A 13,620-nucleotide genomic window follows, 5' to 3' on the forward strand; every position below is an offset into this window, starting at 1 on the left:
TATGTACCCTCCAGAGTTCCCTGGTTAAGAATCTGGGGCTTCCACATCTTTCAATTCAGGGGAATCCAATCACTGCTTCAGACTGCAGGAAAATTCCCCATCCCTGGACTCACTGGGATTTGAAGTAAAAAGGTAGCAGGAAGCAGGAATATGTGAAAAAAAAACAAGTTACTTCAAATTGTTGCCATGATCCAGTTCTTTGTTCTTCAGACATCACACATTTTGGAATACTTTCCTGGAAGTCTTAAAAATGGAACTACTGGGCCAAAGTGCAGAGGCCTCTCTGAAGGCTGTATCTGGTTGAACTTTCCAAATTTCTTCAAGGCCTTCTACTTGATCTCCCTCCCCTTGCTCTGATCCACTCAGCTTCCTAAAACGCTGATTGCATCTTCTAACTTACTTGAAATTGATATGGGCATCCTACTATCTACTTCATCAATTCTCAACTTCTTGGTCTACTGACGACCATCTCCTATTCTACTTAATTTCCCATTATCCCAAATGTATACCCTGAGCTATAGAATGGTTAAACTCTTCATTCTTCACCTCTTGTATTCACATCTGAGTTCTTGTTCATAAAGATCCTCCCCTCTCTGCTTTCCAAAATCAAATCTTCGTTATCCTTTATGGTCCACTCCAAATCTCACCTCAAACCATTAGCACTTTAGTGTGGTTTAATGATCAATTCATTTCTCTTCAATTAAATTTTAACCTCCATGTGGACCATTAATTATTTCCATGACTATCCACAATATTACTTAGCAAAGAGCTAAGCACATAAAACGAATCAATAAATCTTAATGGAGTAAAATGCTATCAAAGTATTGCAGACCTAAAAAAGGAATAGAAATAAGAGAATAATATACATTGCCAATCTTAAAGCACCTAACAATTTGCTAAATTAAATAAAAAGATGAAAAAAAAGCTTGTCAGCAACTAAATTTCTTAAACTAATTTAATACATGTTCTCAAGTGAAGTCTTAAGAACAATGAGAGAAGAAACTTTTTTAAAGAGAAACATTTATGTTACATTATGTTGTATGTAACACATTGTATGTGAAATATTATATTATATTAGGTATGAAATATTATGTTATATATGGAGTACTTAGGTAAGGAAACCAAGACCAGGTTAATTTCTATTTTTCCTAAATAGACTATATGTAAATCTTGGGATATACCAAAGGTTCAGAATATGTCTGGAATCCATCAAAATGTTCTGTACAATCCTCACTGTAGCATTGACATTAAAGATTCTCATAAACTTGTCCCCCTATATACAATTATCTGGAATTACTTTAATACAGATTCTGAGATGAATATATATATACATATATTTTTTTTTTACTTTTCCATAAGTCAGGAAGGGGTGCAAAATAAATCTTACTATCACATATTTTAACCATAAACAAGTTCTGTGAGAAAAGTAAAGTCCAGAATATATGGTACAATATGTTAACATTTATGTAAAAAAGACAAAACAAATAACAAAACAAGAGGGTTTGGCAGGGGAGTAATCTAAGGAATAACACACGTAAATTAGAATGAATGAAGGGCATCTGCACATGTGAACATGATAAATCTTGAAAATCATACTGATTGGAAAAAAGAGAATTATAATAAGAACTGGTAGATTTTAAAAACAGGGATTCAATGACATTACACCATTTTATTTCTTAAGGAAAAAAGGATCTAAAGAAATATGGTAAAATGTTAACATTTCTTAAACCTGGATTGTGGGTACAAGGATTTTTGTTACATTCTCCATTCTTTTTAGCACGTGTGAAGTATTTCATAATTAAAATTTAAAATATGTTAGCAAGAGGGATATATACATACATGTACATATGTACACATGATATATATAGACAGATGTATAAGAAACTGCAACGTTGCCTCCAGAGAAAAAGACTCTAAGACTGGAATACTGGAGAGGTAACTTTTTATTATCGTTTGCGTAATTTTTATTGTGTTAATGCATTACTTTTTCATTCACATTTAACTGACAAGTTTTTCTTTAAGTAAAATAATGAAAACATTAAATTTAAGCATAGCTTCTGGCTATGATGGAGAAGTTTGGGTATACAATGCTCCCACCAGGAGCAACTGGAAAGTCTGATACAATAAAATTAAAAATCAATTTAAAGGTACTGGAGAGCTGCTGAGACCACCAAGAATTGAATGGTTAAGATACTAGACAGAAGGAAGCCACAGAGGAGCCATCCAACATTCTAGGAACTGTAACCCTTAGCACATCTGCCACTCTTCTTCTCGGCACAAGGCAGCTGAGAATTTGGGCACAGAGCTGCTGGCTGGAGGGAAGGAACCCAGTGGAGCCTCTGGAAATCTTATGAAACTGCAGACATACAAGTTAAAATGTGTGGCTGCCAATGCAGCCAGGACTTGAGGACCCCAAGAGAAGAAAGGTAAGAGAATAATATAAAATTTTCATTCTAGATTTTAAAAAAGGACATGAAAAGAAGGTTATCTGGAATTAATTTAATACAGACTCTGAGATGAAGTCTTAAAGAATGAGAGAAGGGACTTTTATAAGAAAGAATTTATATTCTATTACATATAGAGAACTCAGGTAAAGAAATAGAGGCCAAGTCCTGGTGAGAAGAGAGGTGAAAAGGGAGGTGAGCTTGACCCTCAGCTGAATTCTTCAGCTGTGTAGGACGAGAGGACAAGAAGCTAAGAAGAAAGCCCCTGAAAAGTAGGAGAGAAGTTTTGGAAGTCTCAAGATATATAAGAGACAAAACTTCGTGTTCAGGAGCCACCAGAGAAGACAGGCTCTAAATAACACACCGAGCTTTCGACTGAGATCACTGGAGGCTACACTCCAAGGGCAGAGGCCACCCAGAGGTAGGAGCAGAGTTAACAAAACCTCAACACAGCCTTGAGTCAGCCACCACTCTGCGCCTGTCAGAGGATAAGGTGAAACCCCTCTGGAGAATGAGATAATCCAGAGCTTCTAAAACTTTCCGTACACAGTGACAAGCCTTCATTTACAAACTACCAGACTAAACAACAGGATCAACTGAAAAGACAACAGAAACAAACTCACAAATAATATGGATATTGGTAGTGTTGTTAGGTGCACACTTTAAAATAATCGTGGTTAAGGAGGGCTAGCCCCATGGCATAGTGGTCAAGTTCGGCACATTCTGCTTTAGTAGCCCAGGTTCAAAGGTTCAGATTCCGGGCACAGACATACACCACTTGTCATCCATGCTGTGGTGGCAACCCACATGTAAAGCAAAGGAAGACTGGCACAGATGTTAGCTCAGGGCTAATCTTCCTCAGAAAAAAAAATAATAATAATTGTGGTTAACATATTCAGTAATAGAGAATAAGGCAGAAAATTGCACCAAAGAACTGGAATCTGGGGCCAGCCTGGTGGCGCAGCGGTTAAGTGTGCACGTTCCACTTTGGTGGCCCGGAGTTCGCTGCTTCAGACCCCAGGTGTGGACATGACACCACCTGGCAAGCCATGCTGTGGCAGGAATCCCACATATAAAGTAGAGGAAGATGGGCACGGGTGATAGCTCAGGGCCAGTCTTCCTCAGCAAAAAGAGGAGGATTGGCAACAGATGTTAGCTCAGGGCGAATCTTCCTCAAAAAAAAAAAAAAAAACTGGAATCTTTTTTTTCTTTTCTGAGGAAGATGCACCCTGAGCTAACACCTGTGCCAATCCTCCTCTATTTTTTTGTATGTGGGACACCTCCACAGCGTGGCTGGTGAGTGGAGTAGGTCTGCACCTGGGATCCAAACCTGCGAACCCAGGCTGCCAAAGTGGAGCGCGCAGAACTTCAACCACTCAGCCATGTGGCTGAGTCTTGAAATCTTTTTTGTGTGTGTGAGAGGAAAATTGGCCCTGAGCTAACATCTGTTGCCAATCTTCCTCTTTTTTGCTTGAGGAAGACTGTCGCTGAGCTAACATCTGTGTCAATCTTCCTCTATTTTATGTGGGATGCTGCCACAGTGTGGCTTGATGAGCAGTGCTAGGTCTGCGCCCAGGATCCAAATCTGCAAACCCCAGGCCACTGAAGTGGAGCGCATGAACTGAACCAACACACCACAGGGCCAGCCCCTGGAATCTATTTTTTAAATGAACTAAAATGGAAATGCTAGAATTGAAAAAAGGTAATAACTGAAATTAAGAATTCAATAGCAGCAAACTGGACAAAACAGAGAGAGATTTGTTTTATTAGAAGATAGGTCAGTAGAAAATATCCCACCTACACCTTGAAGAGCAGAAAGAATGGAAAATACAGAAAAGACAATTAAAAAAGCCATACAAGTCACTGTGATCAGGTCTCTCTCTCTCTCACACACACACACATGTAACTGGAATCCCAAAGAGGGAGAAGAGAGAGAATTTGGCAGAAGCAAAATTTGATGATGATGGCAAGACAACATTTCTACATAGTGGTAATTTGCATGAAAAAATTTCCTTTATTGACTAAATCTTTTATACTGAAAACATCGTTTTAAAAGAATCTATTATCAATATGTTACGCTTTAGTAAAAGGGAAAAGAGAAATGAGAATTAATTGTGCACTTTTCTTTGCTGTGATTGCTATCATTCCATCTTTGTTCCTTAGTTATTTGAACACTATAGAGAAAGTAAACCATGTTTTAGGATTATCAAGAATTTTATCATCAATTATTTAGGGTGAACTAGTGTTTGGAGTACAAAATCTCCTTAAAATACTGCCCTTTGAACAAGTATATCTTCTTTACTCAGATTTTTATTACAGAAATATTTCCCTTTACACATGATATCTTAGAGATACATAGTGATATCCAGACCACTCCTTTTTAGAGCATCTATTTAGATTAAGGGAAAAAACAAATCAAGAAGATAAAGTCAGAGAAAGCAGGATAAAAATTATTTTATTTCTAGATAATTTGCATCCCTTTAGACTGACCGGTGATGTAAAATCTTATATCATCTTTCATGACATAACTGAGTCAATGAATATTTTCCTATGTATGTATGTGATGTATAAAAGTTAAAATTTTTAAAGAAGAATGCCAGTTTCTAGGCAGAAAATTATATTTCTAGTAAATAATTGGTAAATCAAATGGGTGAAGTGGTGGAAGGATTCACATTAAAATCAGTGTTTAAATTTGATCCAAGGGAGGAACTTTAATCTGTATCAGCCTAAAAGAAACAAATATATTAAAAAGAAGCAAAGTATCTTGAATTTTAGTAGAAAATAGATTAAAATATTTTGTTAAAATTTATTTAAGTTCCCTGAATTTATATAGTGACTATTAATAAAAGACGAATGTTTTTGCTTCCATTGGCAAGGAATAATATCTCCTTCCCATTTTCATTTTTTTCTAAAATATCTTTTAAGAGATCTTTCTTGCTTTTTTCCCATTTCGTGACATTTTTTTCTTTTAAAGTTTTTCTTGTCTTACTTTGGCTTCTAAAGCACACACTTTTCAAATATAAAATGGCTTTCCTCCTTTTTAAGGTACTTTGACATATAGGCAAACTTTTATGCTTCGCCTAGTCATATAGCTCCACCTGCTGGTCATCCCTTGGCATAGCATCAGGATCCACAGGACCCAACTTTAGCTTACTGTTTCTTTTTCAAGCAGTTCTATTTGTTAGAACAGATATTTCATAACTTTTTTTCTTTCTTAGAGGTCTTTAAAATAGCAAAGATAAAATTTACTTATTTTTTAAAGAATAGGATAAAATATGATATGTAATTAATTACCATATGGATCCACTGGACACTTTCACAAATCTAAGATATGTTCCAGGATCTTAGCATCTTATTTTTCCTATATCTTGAAATATTCGCTATTTCATCACCCTAGAAATTATCACACTATTCATCAATTGTTCATGCTATAGAAGACTAAATAAGACAATGGAAGAATGGTAAAGAGATATTATTAAACTAAAATCTAGTGATGCTGGTGAAATTGATCATGTAAGTAAAATCTCAAGACTATGAATTTTTAGATATCAATATCCTAGATAAATTTTCTCAAATTAAGAATTGATGAATGAACAATATATTTCTAAGAATAAAAAGGAAATACGGTACTTATTCAAGAGGGAAGAGCTTCATCACACAGTTGTTTGAACAAGAACCTGAGCTGTTTTGCAGAAAGGATAAGTGATGACAGTATTCTTTACCTTTTATGATGTTTATGTGCCAATGTTTACTTGATATAGTTTCTAAGTGGACAGTGCTGACATTAGATGTGCATATAAAGGTGATCGGAAGAAAACACATGGTGTAGAAATACAAAAGATTCATTGGATTAGAGAAAAATAAAGAGTCCATTGTACTTACACGATAAATGGTGATAACTGTTTTTCCTGGTGTACTGAACATATATAATAGGAACAATACTTATTATAGAAATAAAATATCCAAGAGTAAAATAATGAGCAATAGATATTGTGGGAAAATCTATAAAATTTTACTACAGAACATAACAGAAGATATAAGTAAATAAATATTGGATACTAATGTTCAGTATTGTAAAAATGTCAATCCTCTAAAAATTACTTCCTAAATACAGTGTAATAACCAAAGAATTTCTCATATAACTCAAGATGATGATTCTAAAACATATATAGAAGAATAAATTTTTTTTATTCGTTTCCATGATTTTTATGAATTTATGATTCATGCCAATGCTTAAAATACCTATTTTTTGTTTCTTTTTTAATGTTTTGTCAAAGCAATATATGCATATAATTTTTAAAAATCGAAAACAGTACAGAAAGGCACAGTGTTGTTAACACCATTGAGTGGAGTCCGACTCCTGGCAACCCTGTGTATAGGTGAGAGGAACTCTACCCGGTCTTTTTGCACCATCCTCTCACCCTCTGGAACTATATCAGACAATGCTCTGCTGCTATTCACAGGGTTTTCATGGCCAATATTTTTGGAGGTGGGTGGCCACCTCCTTCTTCCTACTCTGTCTAGTCTGGAAGCTCCACCGAAACCTGTCAGCGTGGGTGACCCTGCTGGTGTTTGAAATACCGGAGGCACAGCTTTTAGCATCACAGCAACACGCAGCCGCCACAGTATGAACAACCAACAGACGGATGGTGTGGTTCCCTGACTGAAAATGATCCCCAGCCACAGTGGTGACAGAATCAATCCTTAATCACTAGAGGACACAATGACAACCAATAAATCCCTGCCCTACCCCTTCTCATCTCTCAGCTCCTCAACGTAGAGACAAAAGCTTTTCCATGTGTCTCTTTTTAGTTACCTGATAGTTACCTCCAGTTTTCTTAATCACGTGCTTTTATTACTATTTCTTGACTTGATGACCTGAGACACTTTCTGTTGACTCCTGGCTGACTCTGGCTGTTCCTGCTGTCTCCTCCTACCTCAAGGTGGTTATATGACTATTTTTACGTCCTCTGTTTGCTGGTTAGTCACTTTAACAATCTAATACCTAAACCTCTGTCTTACATTCTCGACTGTAGCCAGAATCTCCATATTTGACTTTATGAGGACAACAGCACCACTATTAATCCAGTTACATTTTTTTCCCTGCCTGCCTTCCAACCTATAACCTTGTACACTGTCAAGGTTGGTAACATTTGCATTTTATTCTATAATCATAATTATGTCTTCCCTGCTTTGTCTGAGGCTTGACTCGAAAAGCTGAAAACCAATGTTTACATTATTATGATTATTTAAATCCTGTTCACTGAGTAGCAAAGTTGTATGCTATAATTAGATTTTCTCATCTATTTCATTGAAACCTTTATCCATGTGCCAATGTTCAAATGAATTCCCTTTCTCATACTCCCAGCAACTGTTCAAAATCATGTCACATCTTAGTTTGCTTCATATTTGAAGCACACTTTCTTGTACAGTTTGAAATGTTTTCTTTTCCTTGAAGTTTCCAATTGTCATTGTTTTGGGGGATGAAGAAACGTACGCCTCCCACATATGTTATCGTGTTTCCTCCAGCTTCTTACTCAATCCATACATTACTTAAAATTCATTTCATTTCACTTGAGGTCTACACATTCACTTCCTATTCTAATCTGGAGGATTTGCCTCCCATTTGGACCATTCTTTTTTTTTAAAAGATGGGCACCTGAGCTGCTAACTGTTGCCAATCTTTTTTTTTTCTGCTTTTTCTCCCCAAATCCCCCCAGTACATAGTTGTATATTATTAGTTGTGGGCCCTTCTAGTTGTGGCATGTGGGACACTGCCTCAACATGGCCTCATGAGCGGTGCCATGTCCGCACCCAGGATATGAAGCTGCAAAACCCTGGGCCACCGAGACAGAGTGCGAGAACTTAACCACTAGGCCACGGGGCTGGCCCTGGACCATTCTTGTACAATTTATCACTTCTAAGTTTTTAGTTGCATTTTCCTTTGTCAAAAAATGCATCCTAAATAGAACAAAGAATCCTAAAATTCCTATGGGGCAACAAAAGACCCCAAATTGCTAAAGCAATCCTGAGAAAAAAGAACGAAGCTGGAAGCATCACAATCCCTGACTTCAAAACATACAACAAAGCTACAGTAATCAAAACAGCATGGTACTGGTACAAAAACAGGTGCACAGATCAATGGAACGGAATTGAAAGCCCAGAAATAAAACCACACATCTATGGACAGCTAATCTTCGACAAAGGAGTTGAGGGCATACAATGGAGAAAAGAAAGTCTTTTCAACAAATGGTGCTGGGAAAACTGGAAAGCCACATGTAAAAGAATGAAAATTGACCATTCTTTTTCACCATTCACAAAAATAAACTCAAAATGGATCAAAGACCTAAAGCTGAGACCTGAAACCATAAGGCTTCTAGAAGAAAATGTAGGCAGTACACTCTTTGACATCAGTATTAAAAGGATCTTTTTGGACACCATGTCTTCTCAGACAAGAGAAACAATAGAAAGAATAAACAAATGGGACTTCATCAGATTAAAGAGCTTCTTCAAGGCAAGGGAAAATAGGATTGAAACAAAGAAACAACCCACTAACTGAGAAAAAATATTTCCAAGTCATACATTTGACAAAGGGTTAATCTCCATAATATATAAAGAACTCACACAACTCAACAACAAAAAATCAAACAACCTGATCAAAAAATGGGCAGGAGACATGAACAGACATTTCTCCAAAGAAGATATATAGATGGCTAATAGGCACATGAAAAGATGTTCATCATCACTGTGCATCAGAGAAATGCAAATCAAAACTACACTAAGATATCACCTTACACCCGTTAGAATGGCAAAAATAACTAAAACAAACAGTAGCAAATGTTGGAGAGGCTGTGGAGAAAAAGGAACCCTCATGCACTGCTGGTGGGAATGCAAACTGGTACAGCCACTATGGAAAATAGTATGGAGATTCCTCAAAAAATTAAAAATAGAACTACCATATGATCCAGCTATCACTCTACTGGGTATCTATCCAAAGAGCTTGAAGTCAGTAATTCCAAAAGTTCCATGCACCCCAATGTTCATTGCAGCATTATTTACAATAGCCAAGACATGGAAGCAACCTAAGTGCCCATCAACAGAGGACTGGATAACCAAGATGTGGTATATATATATATAAACAATGGAATACTACTCAGCCATAAAAAAGAACAAAATCGTCCCATTTGCAGCAACATGGATGGACCTTGAGGGAATTATGTTAAGTGAAATAAGCCAGATAGAGAAGGACAATCTCTGTATGACTCCACTCATATGAGGAATTTAAACATGTGGACAAAGAGAACAGATTAGTGGCTACCAAGGGAAAGGTGGGTTGGGGGGGTGGGTACAAAGCGTGAAGTGGTGCACCTACAACACGACTGACAGACAATAATGTACAACTGAAATTTCACAAGATTGTAACCTATCATTAACTCAATAAAAAAAAATGCATCCTGTACCTTTCTCATTTTGTAAAGTTTGTGCTGCTTTTTGTTTTATGGATACAATAGTTTCTCAAATATTTGTGAGGATTTTAATATTTTTAAGTTCTTTTCTGTCCCTTAAATTATCCATTTCCTCAAGTGTCAATTCTTCATTTTATCTTCGGCTTTTCTGGCCACATTGCAGGCTTTTGGCAAATGGTGATTTTCAGCCAGATTAGTCTACAGGCCAGGCTGGTAAGCTTCGCTCCAGGGTGGGTGAGCTAGTGGGTGGGAATCAAGCATCCTGCTGGGCCCCCAGATGACACAGAGCTAGCAGTGGCTCTGCAGGCAGATGTTGAGCATCAGAGCAGGGGAAGTTCGTGGTCAGCCAGCAGGCCAAGTCGAAGCAGGTGGGTAGTGTGCACTTGAACTCCTTGTAGAAAAGCACTTCCCTGATCAGTCTTTCTACAGTGGCTGGTCTAAAGCAACCCTCAGTTATTCTCACTTTGAATGTCTTGTGTATTTTCTTCACGCCAGGAAATGATAATATATTTGTTGTTCATTTATTTGTTTATTTTCTTATGGTCTGATTGTACCACAACATTATAAATAAACAGACACACATGATATGTAAATGATATAATATGGGGCAAATTCCAATCAATAAAGACTTTCCTTATAGTCTTTATAAGCATATGTGATAATAAAGTTCTAAGTGGGGACAGTCCTCAAAGGTAATTTTACTTTTGATGTATATAATATTTAGGGTAATTAATTTCATATGATCATAACTTGAAAAATCCTAATTTTGCTTTTTTTACTCTCCTATACATACACATACACAGAAAGTCAGACATACAATCACACCATATTTAAGCCTTTCTAGTTTATGAATACCACACTAGTGCTATATAAGTTGTCAAAAATAATTCCAGTGAAGTCAATCATATCCCTAACACTCATATTTCACACAATTTCTGTTTGTTTTGGTCAAGAGCAAAATCCTTCTCAGTTAAATGTGAATCCTCGCTAATCGAAAATGAACCTCAAGGAGGTTGAGTCAAGCTGCCCGAGTCAGCGGTGCAGAGCCAGGTTTGTGACTCAGACCTCCCGTACCTGATTCAAGGAAAACACACCTTTCTGGGATCTGGGACAGCAAAATCTGCTGCCCACCAAAGTCTGCTCTCCTCTTTGCCCGCCCAGTAGTTGCCAGTGTTTCCCAGAATTGGATCACTGGCCATTTCTTGTCACTTTCTACACCCTCCCTACAGCTGCGACCATCCTTATGCTGATGGTTCCAAAATCTTCATAACCAACTCTCCTCTCTATCTTGAGATCCAAGTTCCTATTTCTAACTAATTAAGTGATATCTTCAAGTGGAAGCTGAACTCAGGAACATTCATCCCTGCCTCTCAAACTAGCTCTTCTTTCTTTCTATAAGCCATATTGGTACCAGCATTCTTCCCAACCATCCAAGCCAACAGCCCCCACACCTTCCCAGTCAAGGCCAGGTGAATTTATCTCCTTAATGTTTCCGATATTTCCCTGCACCCCTATATCTCCTCTACCAGCCGTTCAAGCATCCGGCCCATTACTTACAAAAACAACAGCAGCTTTCATTTTGGAATTTGCACTAATGTACGCAAAAAAGATAAAGTTTCTAAGAAACTCATCTATCCCGTCACCATTCAAACTCACTGAAAAAGTTTTTCCTACAAGTTAGTAAAAAATATAAGAGACTTACTTAAACGGTGTAAACAAAAATGATAAAGTAACTTCTTTTTTCTGAGTCATTTTCACCTGGGAACCAAGTATGAAAATACTATATTATAAAAGAGAAAGAAATTAACTCATTTCATTTTGAAATATAAACATCTATGAAAGTAGTTCTTCAGGGATGGTTAAGTACTTTGAAAATAAACGGAATTTCGTTTTACTATATTTTTCACAACTATTTAAAGAAAAATTCAACATTATCACACTATCACAATAAGCTGAGAATAAAGCATATCAAGCCTGCAAAATAACATACTGTACTGTAATTAAACTGTACCTCTTTAACCCTTAGAAAACAAAATAAGCCAAGCTGCAGTAACAGTATTAAGAATAAAAGAAAGTTTCAGTTAAATGGTCACATCTTTAAGTTCCTCATGCTTGTAATAATGTACATGGAATGACAAGAAATATTGTAATTTCTAATATTACTTCTATGAGGCAAATTCCAACCGATAAAGACTTGGTTTGTAGTCTTTATAAGCATGTGTGGTGGTCTTACAATTAGAGACACTCCTCAAAGTGATTCATGGAACTTGAATTCACATTCAGAAATGTGAAACTTATGACAATAGTCAAATACACAAAGTTTAAAGATAATAAATTATAGGAAACCATCTCTTAAAACACAAAATCAAATATTTTTACTTAATATATTCCATTTTAAAATTGTAGTAGTGTCCAATTTTGTGTGTGAGTCTTGTTTTACCTTGAACTGTTCAAGGATCTGTATGGCATTTGCAAATATGCTCTCCGCTTTGAAGAGATCAGTGTTGTTAAGATAATCCAAAGGAAGGATCCCCTGTGAAAAACCAACAGTGGTTTAATATTAGTATTAACAAAGCTCAGGCTATTCTTAGAAGACAAAATAGACTTTAAAAGGAAGCAATAAAGATAAGACATATGGACAAATAAATTAGTAGAATAATTAAAAAATCTGTCTTAAAACTGTAACTGAAAAATGTTCTATTATTTTTCTCACAAAGTAGACATAATAAAATAAAGCAAAAGAGATGAATTAAGTTCAAAAAAATCTAATGTCTATTGAAAGATTACTATGTGCTAGGCAGTAAGGAACTAAGTTCTCGCACACACACAAAAACTCACTATGGTGGGCCACAGCCAGCATACTTCAAAGAAAAAAAGACATAATAAGAAATATGAGAGTATACTGTGCATAATGAGAGTAAGGATTGTCTTGTGAAACTTTTGTTTCCATTACACACATACACACACCCTTACGACTATAGCGGTCATACTACTTGGAGTTCTGAGATAGATGACATTATTCTTTTAAAGTTTTATTTGAAGACCTAATAAGAATGGCTGGACGGAATAGACTTGTTTGTTTGTTTTTCGGATTTTCAGCATCCCGTTCCCATTCTTAACAGCATTACCATTCTATGTTGAGAAATCTCCCCCGTGGATATAGCGTAGTGGGTCTCAAATGCGGCCCTGCCTTTCCTTACTGAAGGGCAGACAAATAGCCCAGGCTACACCACTCAGATGGTTAGCACTGGAATATGACTCTGGAGAGCCAAGGCACAGCAGTACAACAGGTGCAGTGTTGCTCTCCCCTAGTGTCGGGGCCCTGAGCAGACCAGCCCTGCCAGAGGACCACGGTTTGGTTCTTTCTTCAAGTCTCTGGAGCTCTCTTGGTTCCTGTTCATTTCCAAGCCTGGTTTTTGAACACCCCTTTGATTCAGTGAATCACCAATTCCTGCTTATAAATTTCCTTTAAATGGATTCATTTCTGCTTCTTGCAATCAAAAATTATTTATATATTTCCATCACATAACTAAAATACAAAGATATAAATCTGTATACATTTTAGAAAATACAAAATTTTAAAGAAAAGCTATTAGGCTTGTGTTCCATGTTGTAGACTATAGCACATACACAATTATGAGGTATTACATATTTAAAAAGAAATATAAAGGAAAATACAGTTTTAAATATAGTTGAAGATTATCCAGAAA

The 13,620-nt window shown here is 36.5% G+C and overlaps 1 protein-coding gene across 50 annotated transcripts in view; it reads right to left on the reverse strand.

The window, feature by feature from the left end:
- The window catches only part of PIGN (phosphatidylinositol glycan anchor biosynthesis class N), a 186,936-nt gene that overhangs the window by 133,006 nt on the left and 40,310 nt on the right, over nt 1-13,620 (reverse strand). For all 50 annotated transcript variants that reach the window (XR_011421092.1, XR_002809990.2, XR_011421100.1 and 47 more), the window contains 2 exons: nt 12,351-12,443; nt 11,613-11,668 (listed from right to left, as the gene is read on the reverse strand). Coding sequence is in view for 38 of the 50 variants with exons in the window: in XM_070221147.1 (XP_070077248.1) it covers nt 11,613-11,668; nt 12,351-12,443 (149 nt within the window). In the remaining 12 variants the exon portion in view is untranslated. The remainder of the gene's footprint in view (nt 1-11,612; nt 11,669-12,350; nt 12,444-13,620) is intronic.

The sequence above is a fragment of the Equus caballus genome, chromosome 8 (assembly GCF_041296265.1).
Source record: "Equus caballus isolate H_3958 breed thoroughbred chromosome 8, TB-T2T, whole genome shotgun sequence".
NCBI classification, from domain to species: domain Eukaryota; kingdom Metazoa; phylum Chordata; class Mammalia; order Perissodactyla; family Equidae; genus Equus; species Equus caballus.